At 44.2% G+C, this 19,986-nt stretch overlaps 1 protein-coding gene across 2 annotated transcripts in view; it reads right to left on the bottom strand.

Moving 5' to 3' along the window:
- Window positions 1-19,986, bottom strand: part of ECE2 (endothelin converting enzyme 2) — a 78,191-nt gene that overhangs the window by 43,747 nt on the left and 14,458 nt on the right. For both annotated transcript variants that reach the window (XM_039322532.1, XM_039322531.1), the window contains exons 2-6: window positions 17,065-17,154; window positions 13,635-13,779; window positions 7,466-7,681; window positions 5,430-5,554; window positions 636-782 (exon numbers count right to left, since the gene is read on the bottom strand). In XM_039322532.1, coding sequence (XP_039178466.1) covers window positions 636-782; window positions 5,430-5,554; window positions 7,466-7,681; window positions 13,635-13,779; window positions 17,065-17,154 — 723 coding nt within the window. The remainder of the gene's footprint in view (window positions 1-635; window positions 783-5,429; window positions 5,555-7,465; window positions 7,682-13,634; window positions 13,780-17,064; window positions 17,155-19,986) is intronic.

The raw sequence follows: 19,986 nt of genomic DNA, 5'->3' as shown, positions 1-19,986 counted from the left end.
GAATAAACTGAGGGCTCCAGAACAATTTCAGAGCTCCTGACCTGATTCTCACTGAGACAGGGAACCTGTTTCTGAGTTGCAACCTTGGTGCTGGTGGTGGAAACTTATGAGGCGTGAAATATTCCCTGCATTCTATTTTGCATATAAATGGAAATTGCCTTCCTTCTTTGGATTAAAAATCTAAGGAAGGATGGAAGTGTCTTCTGCCTAGGTTGAGTTCCCAAACTTAATGAGAACTGAGCCTTTTCGACTTAGCCTCCTTAAAATGTGTTGGCACAGCCTCCTTCTTCTGTACCAACAATGGTCATGACTTATAGTCCAGCACATCTTCAAATTCCCACTCCTAATTGAAATTATAGAGCAGGGGGGGTTCAAATGTGATAATGTTAAGACTTGTGGACTTCAACTCCCAGAATTCCCTAGCCATTCACGCTGGCGGGAGAATTCTGGGATTTGAAGTCCACAAGTCTTAACGTTGCCAAGTTGGACCCCCCCACCACCCGTTACAAACGTTAAGAACACTGGTCTATTCACAGTACTGTAAATCTGATGAGATCAAGCAGAGAGTGATGAGAGCCATTCCCTCTGTAAATCATGTGGACTTGCTATTGCAACAGGTGGGAAGACAAGGTTACCTGGATGATGTTGCTATTGGAGCTTTTGGAATCAGGTCCCACGAAAACAGTGAAGAACGGAGAAGCGCGATACGTTGCAGAGACCAATTTCAAGACGTCCATGAAGTTGGTCTGGTTCCAGGAGCCAGTGACATTCCAGCCACCAATCTGAGAAGGAAACAGGTTTAAATTTTAAAATCATAGAACACTCGTGGCTTTTGTTAAAATCCATTTTGATCCATTGCAGCCAGAAGTAAAGTCATAGAAAAAAAAAAAGTCAAGTCAAGCCAAGTCAAATCATACACTCTAGAACAGTGGTTCTCAACCTGTGGGTCGGGACCCCATTTGGGGTCGAACGACCATTTCACGGGGGTTGCCAAACAACGCAGTCCGCCATTTTTTTCCCCTTTTCCTTAGCTGTGCTACTCCCTTTTATTCTATTGGCTTTTGAAAGCAAATAGAATAGACTCTCTTGAATAGAGTCTAATTCTATTGGCTTTCAAAAGCCAATAGGAATTGTCCAGGCTGTCTCTGCCCTGATGAGCTCGCCAAAAGTCCCATTCTGCAAATGGTACTGCACCAGTTGAGTGGTCCTCAACTTACGACTAGTTGAGTAGTCCTTGACTTACGACTGGTTGGGGGTCATGGCATTAAAAAGGTTGAGAACCACTGCTTTAGAAAGAGTACAGAGAAGAGCAACAAAGATGATTAGGGGACTGGGGGTTAAAACAGTTGCTGGAATTGGGTATGTCTAGTCTAATGAAGAGAAGGACTAGTGGGGACATGATAGCAGTGTTCCAATATCTCAGGGGCTGTCCCAAAGAAGAGGGAGTCAAGCTATTCTCCAAAGAGCCTGAAGGCAGGACAAGAAGCAACAGATGGAAACTAAGCAAGGAGAGAAGCAACCTAGAACTAAGGAGAAATTTCCTGACAGTGAGAACAATTACCCAGTGGAACAACCTGCCTCCAGAAGTGGTGAATGCTCCAATACTATAAGTTTTTAAGAAGAGACTGGATAGCCATTTGTCTGAAATGGTATAGGGTCTCCTGCCTGAGCAGGGGGTTGGACTAGATGACCTCCAAGCTCCCTTCCAACTTCGTTATTGTTATTCATCCATGGATGCTTGAAATGTTTTCTGTCCTGTACCAGGAATCCACATTTTATTTGATATTTATGTTCTCTTTAGTGTTTGCTCATATTTTCAAACTCTTTCCTGGAATCTTAAAATATAAGAACCCAGGCAGGGCCTAGGAAATGTTCAGATCCTCAAGACAGCTTAGTCTTATTGATCAAATTTGAAAATAAGAGAAGAAACAGATTTTACTCCATGCCGATAAACTTGAGGGAGAGATTTAAATCCAATTGGAGTTAATTGGATTTTTATTGGTGCAATATATATAATTGAATGAAAGCTTTAGTGTAGTTTTGTGTTTTGCGTTCTGGATTTAAAATGAAGGTTTTTTTTCTTCCTTTATATATAATATTTGAGTAATTTTTAAAGTTTGCAAAATATCCAAAACTAGAAAAAAGTGTTTTCTCCCTTCAGGGTTAAAAATTTTTTGAAATAATATAGGGAATTCTTTTAATATAACTTATGACAGTTTATAAAGATTAATGAATAAACAGAAGCATATACTATTCCCCATAGCAAGAAGAACCAAAGATGGTTAAAATGACTCTTGTATCCAAAGAAGACAATATATTTAATTTTGTTTCTATTTGGAAATGGCTTACGGATTTGGTGCTTGCAATGGGAAAAAAATGAACGATTTTGTTTTTGCTGATTAGATAGGTTTGTTGCTATAGAAATGGCTAGTACAGGGCCTGGCAACCTTGGCTCTTTTATGACTCATGGACTTCAACTCCCAGAATTCCTGAGCCAGCCATGCTGAGGGGAAAGGGAGAGGTTTCCAAGCTGAGCCATGCTGGCTCAGGAATTCTGGGAGTTGAAGTCCACGAGTCATAAAAGAGCCAAGGTTCCCCATCCCTGATCTAGTATATACTGTTGTGTAAAAGTCAAAAGTTGTGGTTATCTTCTGTTGTGCTAAAGAATTGGAAGTTGGTGCTTTTTTTCTTTCTTTTTCCCTCTTCACATCGTATTTTCTCCTTTTTTCTTTTTCCCTCCCCCGTTTTCTATTTTTTAAATTTCTCTTTGTATTTTATACTTTGATAAATTAATAATAATGTACTATAACAAAAAGACAACTAGTTTTATATCTGATACTCTTCTATCTCTTGGCATGATCATAGTCATATTTTTGCTGAATGTTCTCACGAGCCCAGAATTGGGAATACAATCTTGGAATTGTCCTTGAAGGAAAATGAACTCCTGATCATCCTGTCGCCAGACAACCTGTTTTTTCTAAGTTTCAATGTGATCAAAATGGTTGAGAAGGCCCAAATCTCCCATAAAAAGATCCACTAAAAATTCAATTAAGGTTTAAGCTTCAGGACAAGGCACAGGTGCTCTTAGCTTGTTAAATTAATCCCAGGTGCACCCCAGGGCAAGGCAAAATTATAGCTAAAAATATATTGCTGAAAAGAGAAATACACAGGTACTCCTGGACCTACGAATGGTCATTTAGTGACTGTTCCAAGGTACAACAGATTCCCCCCCCCCCAAATACTTACAGCCTGGATGCGACACACAGAGACACACAGACATACACACACACTGGTTGGATCTGTTTAAGAAGAAACTTTGCCCTCCACAGATTGTATGGAACTGGTCCAATTCTACCCAGATTGGAGCCAGATCTTCCTTGAATATGTGAATTAATAAAACATCAAGTGACTAGCCATGGGCATAAGTCAGATTCTCCTCAAGAGAATGTGAGCAAAATGCTTTTAATATTCAAAACATTCCATAACTATTCCTAAGCAGGCTCCTTTTATGAGCAGCGGCTTATTGTACTTAGACAATGCATCTACCTACTTTCAAACAATTCCTGCTTGCAAAAAAAATCCCTGAGAAGAGGTTGAAATAATATAGAAGTATAATCTGGATGTTTTTTTAGCACCCAGTGTCAAAGTAATTTGCGTTCTTCAGCAGCCTACTGTAAGCAACAGGCCACCCTGAATAAAAATCTGTTCACATCAGATTTTCTTTTCATGACTTTTCTTCTTCTTTCTCCTAATCACGAGAGTGGCGGGTTTAGTAGGAGCTAGAGCAGGGGTGTTCAATCTTGCAACTTTAAGACTTGGGGGCTTCAATGCCCAGAATTCTCCAGCCAATATGCCTGGATGGGGAATTCTGGGAGTTGAAGTCCACAAGTCTTAAAGTTGGCAAAGTTGGGCACCCCTAAGCTAGGGAACCTTCCAACATCAAGGACATCCATCAGCCTACCCAATTCTATAGTGTCCTAAGTGAGGATATGTCTCCTCACTCTCTGAATGCCTGGACCCAGAGGATGACCAATCCATTAGTATCATAGCTTCTTCTTCACCATCTGGAAATAGGATAGGATAGGATGGGATGGGATGGGATGGGATGGGATAGGATAGAATAGAATTAAATAGAATAGAATAGCAGAGCTGGAAGGGACCTTAGAGGTATTCTAGTCCAACCCCCTGCTCAGGCAGGAAACCCTATCCAGGGGTAGGCAACCTCAGCTCTTTTATCACTCATGGACTTCAGCATAGCTGACTCAGGAATTCTGGGAGTTGGTCCATGAGTCATAAAAGAGCCGAGATTGCCTACCCCTGCCCTATACCTTTTCAGACAAATAGCTGTCCAGTCTCTTCTTAAAAACTTCCAGAGTTGGAGCATTCACCGCTTCTGGAGGCAGGTTTTTCCACTGGTTAATTGTTCTAACTGTCAGGAAGTTTCTCCTCAGTTCTAGGTTGCTTCTCTCCTTGATTATAATAATAATAATAATAATGATAAAGTTGGAAGGGATCTTGGAGGTCTTCTAGTCCAACCCCCTGCTCAGGCAGGAAACCCTATACCATTTCGGACAAATGGCTGTCCAGTCTCTTCTTAAAAACTTCCAGTGTTGGAGCACCCACAACTTCTGGAGGCAAGTCGTTCCACTGATTAATTGTTCTCAGTGTCAGGAAGTTTCTCCTTAGTTCTAGGTTGCTTCTTTCTTTGGTTAATTTCCATCCGTTGCTTCTGTCCTGCCTTCAGGTGCAGGACTAATCTAAGTCTTCAGAAACAGCTATCTAAAACAGTGTTTCTCAACCCTGACAATTTTAAGGCATGTGGACTTCAACTCCCAGAATTCCACAGCCAGCATTGCTGACTGTGGAATTCTGGGAGTTGAAGTCCACATGCCTTAAAATTGTCAAGGTTGAGAAACACTGATCTAAAAGGTCAGCCTTAATCCAGGGCAAAGCTGGGGATTGCCCAACCTCACCAATGTTAAAGTGATGGCTGGACACAAATAGTTGCAACCCTGCTTGTAAATCACTGGGGCAGAGCTCTCCAGGGTGCTGAAAGTATATATTCCTTTGAGGGGAAGACCATGTTTGTGCTTTTTTCAATTCTCCGGTTGAATTGACCCGAGCCACTTAATGTGATGACTGAATTAATTTATTTCTGGATCCACGCAGAATACTGAACCTTAAATTAACCCAACAGCCTGGCTTCCTGCAGCATAATAAAGCAGAAGGGGGGGGGAAGGAAGTTAAGACTAAGCAAGCTGAGCTACCATTAGTAGAATGGAGTTGCCAGGTCCTTGTTGACCTAAATTAAGCATGCTGAGTGAACAAAGGCAATAAGGAGCAAGAACTGATTGGCCCTCACGTTCTGCATCAAACCCCTACAGCCTTCCCAACAACACCTGCTGTGCCCCATTGACTCCGGAACTCACCTTCTCGATCAGATCAATCAGCGGCTGAGACCCCAGTTCCTCAATCTTCTGTTCTCTGAGGCAGGATAAGTAATAGCGCTGTGTCTTCCTTTCAGCCTCACTGCTGGAGTTAAAAGTGGCATTTTCTGGAGAGAGGAGCACATGGGGGGGGTCAAGAAAGGGTTGGACAGCTGGACAAATTGAGTCAGAGACAGGGATGCAGCCGTCTCAAGGAATATGGCTAAAGATTGCATTTCCAGGTAGTCTTCAATTTACAGCCACAATTGAGCCCCCAAATTTCCGTTGGTAAGTGAGACAGTTGCTAAGTGGGCTTTGCCTCATTATGCAACCTTTCCTGCCCACAATTGTTAAGTGAATCCATGCAGTTGTGAAGTTAGTAACATGGTTGTAAAGTGAATTTGGCTTCCCCATTGACTTTGCTTGTCAGAAGGTTGCAAAAGGTGATCACATGACTCTGGGGCTCTGGAGCTGTCATAAATACAAGTTGCCAAACATCAAAATTTTGATCATGTGACCACGGGGCTGCTGCAATGGTCATAAGTGTGAAAAGCAATCATAAGTCACTTTTTTCAGTGCTGTTGTAACTCTGAAGGGTCACTAAATGAATGGTTGGAGTCCTTGACTTACCAAGACTTATTTAGTGACCATTCAAAGTTATAACAGCCCTGACAAAAATAACTTATGACCGGTTCTCATACTTATGACTAGTGCACCACCCCTCACACTCATGTGAACAAACTTTGGGCAGTTAGCAACGGTATGTATTTACAAAGTTTAGTCATGTGATCACCATTTGTGACCTTCTCAACGGCTTCCAACAAGCAAAGTCAATGGAGAAAGTTGGATTCACTTAACAACTGCATCCTTTAATTAAGCACTTATGGCCAAAAAGGCCACAAAATCAGGCACAACTCACTTAATGACTGCCTTGCTTAGCAATGGAAATTCTGGTCCCAATTGTGGTCGTTAAGTTGAAGACCACCTATAATTGAAAGCAGATTAACAGCCCATCAAGGCAACTCATCAACTTTCCTGACCATGGAAAGCCCTCAATAGATAAGATCCAATGCCCATTGTTAAGATATTTAAACTAATAGTTGGAGCAGTGAGCTAGAACACTGTGTATTGATTGGTTGGAGTATGCTGGCTCCTGCGTGAGGCAATCTGCACTGTGATTGGTTGCTGTGGGGGTGGAGGAGGTGTTTCCCTTTTTTCCCGCCTTTTTTTTCTGTGGGTTCTGTGTGCTCTATGATTTACCTCATGATGCTCCTGTTTACCTGACGATCTTATTGGCTGTAAATATAGATAAAATATATTTATTTATATAAAACTCCAATTTCCTGTTGGGTTCTCTGACTTCATTTGGACACCTACTGCGCAATTCACTGACTATGAAAAGCCCTCAGAATATAAGAACCAATCCCCATGTTAAGATATTTAAATTTAGTAGCTGGAGCACTGATGGGTTGTGCACCAAGCCAGAACCCATAGTTATAGCTGATTAGTTGAAGAGTACTGGCTCCTGCATGAGGCCATTGATTGGTTGCTGGGGGTGTGAAGGGGGAGTTTCCCTTTTTTCCCGCCTTTTTTCTTCTGTGTGCCGTGTTTGCTCTGTGATTTACCTCACGATGCTCCTGTTTGCCTGACTAGCTTGTTGGCTGTAAATACAGATGTAAAATATATTTATTTACGTCAAACTACAAGTTTGACTTCACTTGGGTGCCGGCTGCGCAATTCCCTGACCGTGAAAAGCCCTCTATATAAGATCCAATGCCCATATTTTCCTCAGTCTAAATCTAGCCTTGCACTTCTCATCCTCCGAAGAGAAAACAGTTGTGCTGGCCTTCTCCATGTGCTTTCCTGCCTTCAACTCAAGACCCTTCTTTTCTTCCCGATGCTCCAGCTCTGAGGTGTCAAATGTTGGCCGTTATCTTCAGTTTCTTTAGCCACACGGATTCAGAACCTGCTTCTTTTGCTCAAGCTAAGAATTAGGGAGAAACCTCCTCCAATGCTGTCTGTGGGCAGCCATATCTTACCCAACAGGTGCTTCATGATGGCCTGGTTTTGGTCCCAAATACTGTTGAAGGTACTCCACTTGGAGCGCCCATCTGGCAGTGGGTTCCGCTTGATCCATCCCCCACAGGCATACTGGTAAAAATCGTCACAGGGCTTGACGTCCGGATCCAAAGCTTCCAAGATCTTACCAGCTACAATGACGCAGGCTTCAGTAAGGCAAGTTGTATGTAAGGGATCTAGAAGAAACACATGGAGATGATGTCTAGGGAGATTTTTTTAGTCATCCAAGTCATAGTTAACCCAAAGGTGCTTTTTCACGAGGCAACTGGACTTTCCTGTTTTTTTTCCGAAGATGTTTCCCTTCTCATCCAAGAAGCTTTCTCAACTTGAAGAAGCTTCTTGAGTGAGCTGAAGAAGCTTCTGGAGCTGAAGAAGCTTCTTGGATGAGAAGTGAAACGTCTTCAAAGAAAAACAAGAAAGTCCAGTTGCCTCATGAAAAAGCACCTTTGGGATAACATGGAGATTACGGTTCACCAAATCAAAAGTAACTGGCTGGATTTGGACACTACGTTAAACCAAAGCTGATGAAACCGCTTTATTACTTGTATTTGGAAATACAAGTTGTCCTTGACTTACGATCACAATTGAGCCCAAAATTTCTGTTGTTAAGTGAGATATTTGTTAAATGAGTTTTTGCCCCATTTTACGACCTTTCTTGCCACACTTGTTAAGTGAATTAAAGCAGTTGATAAGTTAGTAACCCGGTTGTTAAGCGAATCTGGCTTCCCCCATTGACTTTGCTTGGTCAGAAGGTCGCAAAAGGGATCACATGACCCTGGGACACTGCGACCGTCATAAAGGTGAACCAGTTGTCAAGCATCCGAATTTTGATCACATGATCATGGGGATGCTGCAAAGGTCGTAACTGTGAAAAATGGTCATAAGTCAGTTTTTTCAGTGCCGTTATAACTTTGAACGGTCACTAAATGAACTGTTGTAAGTTGAGGACTTTCTGTAGAGTCTGAAAACTAAAGAGAGGGAGCCATTTGTGGCCTTATACCACTTTAAACAAAGTCTGCCAATATATTTGCAGCATTAAATAAGTAAAAATGCCCAAGGTGAGACCAAACCTTTGTTAACCAAGAAGCCTCTTTTGAGAGCTCCTAACTGACCATGATCAAACATCAGTGTCTTAAGAGACAGACATAATTTCAAGATGAACAAAGAAGCCTGATGCAAAACCCAACAACTGAAATTGATGCCACCTTAAGAGACGCCATAAAAGACTTGACTCCAAGGGGTTTTTCTCCCCTAATGTGTACGTATATTAACCCATAGTGTGTAGCCACAATATTATTATTTATCCCCTTTATTATTTTTTATTTCCCCATTATATGGGCTGTACACTTTAGGCTTATTATTATTATTATATTCTGTTGTTTTCCAGGTACGCTCGGTTCTTCTCTACCAGAGGCAAATTTCTTGTGTGTCTAACCACACTTGGCCAAATAAATAAATGGAGTTACTTGTTTATATGTATATAAACAAGTAAATTACAGACACAATTTAAAATGTCCACAAACTGACAAACAGCAGATAAACTTAGCACTACAGACTGCTTATTTGCCCAGTGATATCGTGCTGCAGAGAATCAGCTAGCTTCTTTATTCATTAATTACTAGGAATTGTCTTTCAGCTTCTTGGAGGAGAAACAAACCATCCTTTGTTAGCATATGCTTCAAAACCCCAGCAATCGCTCTGGCTTTCGGTAGAGACATGAAACCCTTTACAATATAAACGCTTCAGGGATTTTCACAAGCAGAAAGACAGACACAGATGGTGGGGGCAGGCTGCTTTGTATAAAAAAGGAAGGCCAGAGAACAGTCATAGCACTTAGACTGATACAGGTAGTCCTTGACTTACGACCACAACTGAGCCCAAAATTTCTACTGCTAACCAAGACATTTGTTAAACAAATTTTGCCCCAATTTACAACTTTTCTCGCTATACTTGTTAAGTGAATTATTGCAGTTGTTAGGTTAGTAACATGGTTGTTAAGTGAATCTGGCTTCCCCCATTGGCTTTGCTTGTCAGAAAGTCGCAAAAGGGGATCATATGACCCCCAAGGGACACTGCAACCGTCATAAATGTGAGTCAGTTGCCAAGCATCTGAATTTTGCTCATGTGACTATGGGGACGTTCCAACAGGTCGTAAGTGTGAAAAACGGTCCTAAGTCATTTTTTTCCACTGCTGTTGTAACTAAGCGAACTGTTGTAAATTGAGGACTACCTGTAGGCCACTCCATAGTGTTTTTACAGCACTCTTTGAGTGGTTTATAAATATCAGTATATTGCTCCCAACCATCTGGGACCTCATCTTACCGACCTCAGAAGGATGGAAAGCTGAGTCAACCTTGAGCTGGTCAGGATCAAACTCCAGGCTGGTGCCAGAGTCAGCCTGCAATACTCCATTCTAACCACTGTACCACCACTGTTAGTAATAAAAGAGTCTGTCCCTGAGAACTGGGCTACTGGAGCTAAGCAAAAAAATTGAACCATGATTAGCTTTCAAGATACCTTTAGGTCAGGGATAGGCAACCTGGGCTCTTTTATGACTCGTGGACTTCAACTCCCAGAATTCCTGAGCCAGCATGGGGGAACTATGGCCCCTTCATGACTCGTAGACTTCAACTCCCAGAATTCCTGAGTCAGCTTGGCTCAGCTTGGAAACCTCTCCCTTTTTCCTCAGCATGGCTGGCTCAGGAATTCTGGGAGTTGAAGTCCACGAGTCATAAAAGAGCCCAGGTTGCCTACCCCTGCTTTAGGTAGTTGATGACTTCAGACCATTTTCAAAGGAAAACTTCAAACGTATCCTATTCCGTGCCTCTTTATTGCCAACTTTGCAAACACATAAAGGAGACGTCTTGGGAATATTTCGAAAAAGTTCAAAACTTAGCACAGGTCCCGCAAAATAGGAAAAAGCCGCCCCCCCCCTTTATAAAAAGATGAGAGAAGGACAATTTAATAGTTTGTAATGTTTTGTACTCAAATATGTAAATATTTATATATTTGTAACTGTTTTGATATTCCTGTGTTTTATTGTATAGTAAGCCAACCGGAGTCACCTCGAACTGCAAGATGGGCAGCCTAGAAATTTAATAAGTAAATACATCTGAATTTAAAGCACTTATTACCACTAACAGGAGCACAAGAAAAGGGGTATTATTATGCAGGTCCTTGGATGACAGGCATAGTGGGAATCACATAATCCCAGGACAAAAATAAATACGAGCCAGTTGCCAAGTGCCTGAATTTGGATCACGTGACCTTGGGGAGGCTGAAATGGTCGTAAGTATGAAAAACGGTCGTAAATCACTTTTAGTAAGGTGACCAACTTTTTTGCAATGAGAAGGAGGACACAAATAAATTGAAGAAAAAAAAGTGAGTCTAACGCGTGCGTGCGTGCCGTGTCATGTTTCAGTAAGAAGTAAACAAAGCCACTTGCTCACGGCGCACTCTTGCGCGCGACGCACTCTCTCAAAACAATTCTGTGCGGAGTGTTTGCGTCTCATAATCACGTCTCGCCGCACTGTACCGAGCCTTGACGAATCGTCATGTCAAATACAAATACGTCACATCACACGCAACAGATCGGCTCGGCATCGATCGAATACAGAGATTTACAGATTAGTCTTCAAATATCAAAAAGGAGGACATGTAGGAGGACACTTTTCGAGAGAGGATAGAACTTACAAAAGGAGGACTGTCCTCCCTAAAGGAGGACAATTGGTCACCTTACTTTTAGCGCTGTTATCTACGGTCACTAAACATATGGTTGTAAGGGGGGGGGTCCTCAGTGCTCTCTGAGCTTGCTTGTTTTCTTGCAGAGGTTTCATTACCTTAACTACGTAACATCAGCAGTGGGAGGGGCTGCCTGCATAACCATAAGGCACAGCTCAGGTGGAAAGGACAAAGGGTGCTGTGAAGGCACAACAGAAGCTTCTTGGGAGAAACAACATGTGAACGAACAACTTCTGAGGCCACATTTTGTCTCCCAAACAGTCCCCCTCCTGCTCCTGGTGAGGGAGGGTGAATATGTTAAGAGCGAAAGGGATGGTTTTGTGTGTGTGTGTGTGTACATGTGTGAAAGAGCTTAAGCAGAACTTGGCTATGTTGTGCTCAATACAGCCAGGGGCCTAACAAAGAATTCTTTGTGTGCCCTCTTGTCATTACGTGTGGATTACCCGCTCATCTTTGATGGCTGGGAAGCTATTGTCTCACTGAAAACGGTTGTGAGTGTGTTCCCCCACACTGGTTCCCAGCCAGCTCGAAAAGGCCTCTTGAAAGCTGGTCCTGAGCCCTGAAGCACAGCAGGTGGGGGAGAGCGAGTTACGGAGGGTCTCAACGGAAGCCCCAAGGAGACAGGCAGATATTCTGTTTGCAGCATTTTGCTTTTCCTTGCCTAAGGCTCTGAAGCACTCCTTTGCTACATTGCAAATGGAGGCTTCACGTTACGCCATCAGCAACAACAGTCCTGGCCACGATCTGATAGAAAAGGAGCATACAGGTAGTCCTTGACTTGTAACAGTTCATTTAGTGACCGTTTGAAGTTATACAAGCACTGGAAAAAGTCACCTGTGGCTGTTGTTCACACGACCGTCGCAGCATCCCCATGGTCACGCGATCAAAATTCAGACCCTTGGCAACTGGTTCATATTTACGACGGCTGCACCGTCCTGGGGGGGGGTCACGTGATCCTCTTTCGCAACCTTCTGACATGCAAAGTCAAACGGGAAGTTGGAGTCGCTTAACAACTACGTTGCTAACTGAACAGCTGTAGTGATTCACTTAACGACGGTGGCAAGAAAGGTTGTAAAACGGGACAAAACTCTGCTGACCCATAGAAATTTGATACTTGTGGCCATCAGTCAAGGACCAGCTGTGCTTCTCTGTAATCAACAGGTCATTTCACCGACGCACAGATCGGTGATCAGCTGAATGGAATCTACCAATGGGAGAAGCTTCCAAGTCTTTTTCATTCTGCACCTTCCTTGCTCTGGTACTTCCTTTCTGACCAGGATCAGACTATTTGGGTGCCCTGGATGCTCCGGTCTGAAGGAGATACAGGGAGTCCTCCACTTATGACCACAACTGAGCCCAAAATTTCCATTGCTAAGCGAGACAGCGATGAAGTGATTTTGGCCCCACTTTACGACTTTTCTTGCCGCAGTTGTTCAGTGAATTCATGCAGTTGTTAAATCAGCAATACGGTTCTTGCGTGAATCTGGGTTCCCCATTGACTTTGCTTGTCCGATGGTCGCCAAAGGGGATCACACGGCCCCAGGGCTCAGTCATAAATAGGAGTTGCCAAGCATCTGAATATTTGATCATGTGGCCATGGGAATGCTGCAAAGTGTGAACAGTGATCATAAGCAACCTAGAACTAAGGAGAAACTTCCTGACAGTTAGAAGAATTAACCAGTGGAACAACCTGCCTCCAGAAGCGGTGAATGCCCCAACAGTGGAAGTTTTTAAGAAGAGACTGGAAGGCCATTTGTCCGAAATGGTATAGTCCAGTGATGGCGAACCTTTTAGAGACCGAGTGCCCAAACTGCAACTCAAAACCCACTTATGCATCGTCGGGTGCCTGGTGGGTATGGCCATTGGCTGGATGTGGCCCATTGGGTGGGTGTGGCTCCGGTGGTTAACGCCAGACTTGGTGAGACTAAAAAGTTCAATTAATCAATTCCAACTTTGCAAGATCCTTTTTTTTCCCGCGAGAAGTTGAAATTGACTAATTGATTGAACCTTTTTTTTTTTTTGCACACGGTGACAGAGGCCTAAAGCGAAAAGATTTTATAAAACCCAGCTGAAGGCCTGGGACTGTGACGACGGCGCACGTGCACAGCGCACGTGCCCACAGAGAGGGCTCTGAGTGCCGCCTCTGGCACCCATGCCATAGGTTCGCCACCACTGGTATAGGGTTTCCTGCCTGAGCAGGGGGTTGGACTAGATGACCTCCAAGGTCTCTTCCAACTTTATTATTATTATTATTATTATTATTATTATTATTAGGCACTTTTTTCAGTGCTGGTAACTAAACGCATGGTTGTTAAGTCGAGGACTGCCTGCAGAAGGGAGAATAAGGTCCATGGGAAGGTGGTCAACCTGCCGCTGGTCTTGACGTACCTTTACTGTACTGGATGGCCATGGCTATGATTGTACTCAGAAGCAGAACAGCCACAAAGAGGGAAATCACCCAGAAGACCAACTTCAGCTGGATTTGGGAGCCAAGGCGACTCAGGAAGAGGCCATCACCTTTTCGGAAGCCCACCTGGAAAGCCGAAGAAGCAAGCAACAAGAATCAAAGAGGAAAGAGAAAAGAAACGGGAGATGGGATATATTAAAGTACCAGTCTACTAACATGCTTCACGGTTTCTCAACCGTAGCTGCTTTAAGACGAGTGGACTTCAACTCCCAGAATTCCCCACCTCTCTTAAAGGTGCCCACGTTGAGAAACACTGACATACTTCATTCCCCACGCTAAGCTATGGTTTGTTTTTTTTCCATCACTGTTGGACTGAAATGTTTTGGATTTAAATTTAAATTTAAATCTGTATTCTCCCAATATATTCAGTCCAAACACATAACTGGTAATCGGAGCTCTGAATAACAGGCTAAACCAGGGGGAGGCAACCTTGGCTCTTTTATGACTTGTGGACTTCAACTCCCAGAATTCCTCAGCCAGCATGGCTCAGCTTGGAAACCTCTCCATTTCTCCTCAGCATGGCTGGCTCAGGAATTCTGGGAGTTGAAGTCCATCAGTCATAAAAGAGCCAAGGTTGCCTACCCCTGGCCTAGAAGGTATATTGGATAACCCAGCCAGCACAGTATGGGCCCCTTCTATTCCTAGAGGGATAGGCAAATTTATCATAAAATTTTAAGGAAATAATAAAACTCTATGCACAATTTGAAATCCAGATCCTCACATGGCTGAGCACCAGTTAGGGCAGGGGTAGGCAACTTTGGCTCTTTTAAGACTCATGGACTTCAACTCCCAGAATTCCTGAGCCAGCCATGCTGAGGGGAAAGGGACAGGTTTCCAAGCTGAGCCAGGCTGGCTCAGGAATTCTGGGAGTTGAAGTCCACGAGTCATGAAAGAGCCAAGGTTGCCTACCTCTGGCCTAGGCCTAGGCAGCTTCATGACTCGTGGACTTCAACTCCCAGAATTCCTGAGCCAGCATGGCTCAGCTTGGAAACCTCTCCCTTTCCCTTCAGCATGGCTGGCTCAGGAATTCTGGGAGTTGAAGTCCACCAGTCATAAAAGAGCCAAGGTTGCCTACCCCTGGGCTAAACCAAGCATCAAACAAGCTTTATTAGGGCTTCTTAAGACCTAGAAACCCAATCAGTGATTGACAGGGTACAGGTAGTCCTCAACTTATACAACTATTTGCTTAGTGACTGTTTGAAGTTACAACAGCAATGAAAAAAGGGACTTATGACCATTGTCAAACTTACGCCCACTGCAGCATCCCCGTGGTCACATGATCAAAATTCAAGCGCTTGGCAACTGGCATGTATTTATGACTGTTGTACTGTCCCGGGGTCATGTGATCACCACAGGTGACCTTTCCAACCGGCTTTGGGCAAGCAAAAAAATCAACAGGGAAGCTGTATTCGCTTAATGAATGCGTCATTCATTTAACAACTGCAGTGATTCGCTTAACAACGGCGGCACAAAAGATTGTAAAATGGGGCAAAACTCATTTAATAACTGCTTTTCTGAGCAGCAGAATTTTTGGGCTCTGTTACGGTTGCACACTGAGAACTACTTACAGTTTGCTGCCACCTATGTTTTTGCCAAATGCAGCTTTAAGCTTCGTAAAAACAGTACAGGTAGTCCTTGACGTATGACCACAACAGAGGCAAGAATTTACGGTGCTAAGTGAAAAATGTATTAAGTGAGTTTTGCTCCATTTTATGACCTTTCTTGCACAATTGTTAAGTGAATCGCTGCAGTTGTTAAGATAGTAGCATGGTTGTTAAGTGGATCTGGATTTTCCCCATTGACTTTGCTTGTCAGAAGGATGCAAAGGGGGATCACGTGACCCCCAGGGTCATAAATATGAACCAATCGTCAAGCATCCGAATGTAAATCATAGGGCCATGGGGATGCTGCAACGGTCGTAAGTGTGAAAAATGGTCATAAGTGCCCTTGTAGCTTCAAACCGTCACTGTTGTAAGTTGAGGACTATCTGTATCTCAGGAGAGGCTTCCCATCCTTAGTGAAACTCTAGAGCAGGGGTGTCAAACTCAATTTCACTGAGGGCCGCATCAGCATTGCGGTTGCCCGGGGGGGCAGGGGTGTGTGGCCAGAGTGGATGCAGCCTATTGGGTGGGTGTGGATGGAGTGGGTATGGCCTACTGGGTGGGCATGGCCAGCTCTACATCGTTCGCATCAAGGGTGCCTGTGGGGGCCTGGGCAGGAGTGGGCCAGATCTGAGGGTCTCTGGCAGAAGGGGGTGGGACTGGGGCAAGCACCAAGGCATAGTCCACCAGGGCAAGTGCCAAGATGGCCACCACAAAATTGTACGTTGGCTCCCGGCTGGCCTGGGCCAGGGCCAAGGCAGCGGGGGCCGTTCCCTCACTGTTTCCAGGATGGCTTCGCGGGCCACATGAAACTACTTTGCGGGCTGCATCCGTCCCCCGGGCCTTGCGTTTGACATGTCTGCTCTAGATTGCCTTTTTTAAGCTCAAGTGATTTGTCCTTTTGCCTTTAAACCGCTTAGCACAAGCCCTCGCTTAAAGGGCAACAGGCACGATACGTTTAGCTTCCTTTTTAATCATGTCACACTGAACCCAGCCGCATCCAAAATGAAACTTCTGCCACTGGCAATACAGAATTATTTATGACTGCCCCATAAAACAATTCTTGCTAAGGAATAAAGTCACAGTCATAAATTGGGTGACTTCAGAGCTCGTATCCTTTATGCCAGCTTTTTTTTTTGAACAAGCTATTCTTAACTCTCTTTCTTCCCCTTCCATTCATGCTTTACAAGCTTTTTCATGCTGCAATTATGTAGGCCGTCCAGACAGTGATGGGTTTATTACTTTAATGCAATAACTGTGTTGCCAAGCACCATCAGAGGCACTTCTGAGAACACACGGGGTGTGTAAAGATCACACTGCAGCAACCTAACAGCCTCTCAGGCTGGGGGGGGGGGTGTCAAATCCCTGAAGTACAGATAGTCCTCGAACCACATTAAGACCACAACGGAGTGTGCCCCATTTTACAACCTCTTTTCCCACAATTGTTAAGCGAATCCCTGCGGTTGTTAAGTGAATCATGCAGTCTGGCTTCCCCTATTGACTTTGCTGGTTGGAAGCCAGAGGGGAAGGTCACAAAGGGTGATCCTATGACCCCGGGACACGGCAACTTTCCTAAACACCAGCCAGCTGCCAAGGGCCTGAGTTCTGATCACGTGAATGTGGGGATGCTGCAACGGTTGTAAGTGTGAAAAACCGTCACCAGTCACTTTTTTCAGTGCCGTCGCAGCTGTGAACCGTCGCTAAATGAATGGTTGTAGGTTGAGGCTGTACCTTCTGCCATTCGCCCTACCTCTATGCTGTCTGGAGAGGTGTTGCTCCCGTCCCCAGGGGCGTCCAGGACTTCATCTTCTTGAAACATCGCTCGCTTATACTCCACCATCTGAAGGGAGAAAAAAATGTGAAAATAACGCTGTAGCGGAAGACACAAAAATAAAACTATTGCAGTCTCAAAGCCATTTCAGATCCTATCCTGTAGCTGCCCACGTGAAGAGATTTGGAAAAGTATTGGACAGGGGTAGGCAACCTTGGCTCTTTTATGATTCGTGGACTTCAACTCCCAGAATTCCTGAGCCAGTCTGGCTCAGCTTGGAAACCTCTCCCTTTCCCCTCAGCATGGCTGGCTCAGGAATTCTGGGAGTTGAAATTCACGAGTCCTAAAAGAGCCAAGGTTGCCTATCCCTGGCCTAGGCCTGTATTTTTCAACCTTGGCCACTGGGAGATGGGTAGACTTCAACTCCCAGAATTCCTGAGCCAGCATGGGGGAACTATGGCCCCTTCATGACTCGTGGACTTCAACTCCCAGAATTCCTGAGCCAGCATGGCTCAGCTTGGAAACCTCTCCCTTTCCCCTCAGCCTAGCTGGCACAGGAATTCTGGGAGTTGAAGTCCACGAGTCATAAAAGAGCCAAGGTTGCCTACCCCTGGTATAGGAAATAGCCCCTATTTTCCAAGGGGAACTCTGGGAATTGTAGTTTGATAGGCAAACTCCCTGTATGTAGGTAGTCCTCGACTTACTACCACTTTGGGGCTTACGGACAGCTCGAAGTTACAACGGCACTGAAAAAGGTGACTTACGACCGGTTTTCACACTTAACGACCATTGGAGCATCCCCAGGGTCATGAGATCACTTGGCAGCCAGTCTGTATTTATGGCAGTTTGCCCTCTCCTGGGATCACGTCATCACCATTTCTCACCTTGCCAGCCGGCTTCCAACAAGCAGGGTCAGTGGGGGAAGCCAGGTTTGTTTAGCAACCTCCATGATTCACTGAACCATCACAGTGATTTGCATAACAATTGTGGCAAGGAAGGTTATAAAATGGGGCAAAACCCAACCGACAACTGTCTTGCTTAGCAACAAAAAATCTTGGGCTCAGAAGTGGTGGTAAGTTGAGGACCGCCTGCATACCTATTACAGAATCCATTTTAAACTATACCGGTATTACTTTGATATTCAGAAGAGGGAGTTGGTTAGTACTGAAAATTGTTGTTGTTCTTGTTTGGGAAACCAGGCTCCGTATATCGGCTGAGAAACAGAAGAAGAGAGAGTTGGACTTGACCTTTTGATATCGCTCTCCATCATAAATCAGTTTTTGACGTCTTACTCTCTGTTCTGGGACTTTCCATACCCAGCAAAGCAGAGACTTGCCCATCGGAAAATTCATAAATGTAAGAAATAATAATAATGATAGCAGTGTTCCAATATCTCAGGGGCTGCCACAAAGAAGAGGGAATCAAGCTATTCTCCAAAGCAGCGCCTGAAGGTAGGACAAGAAGCAACGGGTGGAAATTAATCAAGGAGAGAAGCAACCTAGAACTAAGGAGAAACTTCCTGGCAGTGAGAACAATTAACCAGTGGAACCACCTGCCTCCAGAAGCAGTGAATGCTCCAACACTGGAAGTTTTTAAGAAGAGACTGGACAGCCATTTGTCTGAAATGTTATAGGGCAGTGATGGCGAACCTTTTAGAGACTGAGTGCCCAAACCACAGCCCCAAACCCATTTATGTATTGTCGGGTGCCAGGTGGGCGTGGCCCATTGGGGGTGTGGCCCATTGGGTGGGCGTGGCTGTGGTGGTAAAGTCAGACTAGGTGGGACTAAAAAATTCAATCAATCAATTCCAACTTTGCGAGATCTTATTTTTTCCTGTTAGAAGTTGAAATTGATTGATAGATTGAAACTTTTTTTTTTTTTTTTGCAAATGGTGGTGGAGACCTAAAGCAAAAAGGTTTTATAAAACCCAGCTGAAGGCCTAGGACTGGGGCGACGGTGTGCGTGCCCATAGAGAGGGCTCTGCGTGCGACCTGTGGTACACGTGCCATAAGTTTGCCACCACGGTTATAGGGTTTCCTGCCTGAGCAGGGAGTTGGACTAGATGACCTCCAAAGTCCCTTCCAACTTTTTATTATTATTATTATTATTATTATTATTATTATTACTACATCAAGCAACAACATCTGCCTATCCCAGGTCCTTGGGAAGGACTCGATACAGAAGGTCCTCAACTTACAACAATTCATTTAGTGACCAAAGTTACAGCAGTACTGAAAAAAGTAACTTATGACCATTTTCAGCCTTAAATGACCATTGCAGCATCACCACGGTCACATGGTGAAAAGTCAGATGCCTGTCAGCTGACTCATATTTTTGATGGCATGGCTGGCTCAGGAATTCTGGGAGTTGAAGTCCACGAGTCATAAAGCGGCCTAGGCCAGAGGTAGGCAATCTTGGCTCTTATGATTCGTGGACTTCAACTCCCAGAATTCCTGAGCCAACATGGGGGAACTATGGCCCCTCCATGACTCGTGGACTTCAACTCCCAGAATTCCTGAGTCAGCATGGCTCAACTTGGAAACTCTCCCTTTCCCCTCAGCATGGCTGGCTCAGGAATTCTGGGAGTTGAAGTCCACGAGTCATAAAAGAGCCAAGGTTGCCTACCCCTGATTTAGACAAAGGCAACATTTTTCTACAGTACAAAAAATCGTCCCCGATGTTCATCCAGCAAGAGATGCAGCTTTTCCAGACAGGAGAATTGCAAAGAGGGAAAAGAATGCAAATTCCAACTTCTGCCTAATGTCACTTTTAAAACAGAAATTCTATTTTAAGAATGGCGATTCTAGTTCTGCAAGACAGAGGAAGAAGAAAAGAGAAGAACAACAGGATGCCCAGCAGCGAGATGAATAGACTCAGTTTGAGTGCCAGTTTGAATTTCAC

This window comes from Crotalus tigris, unplaced genomic scaffold (assembly GCF_016545835.1).
Source record: "Crotalus tigris isolate CLP2741 ecotype Arizona unplaced genomic scaffold, ASM1654583v1 scf7180000024116.2146003, whole genome shotgun sequence".
NCBI lineage: Eukaryota > Metazoa > Chordata > Lepidosauria > Squamata > Viperidae > Crotalus > Crotalus tigris.
This window is presented reverse-complemented; position numbering and strand designations above follow the sequence as displayed.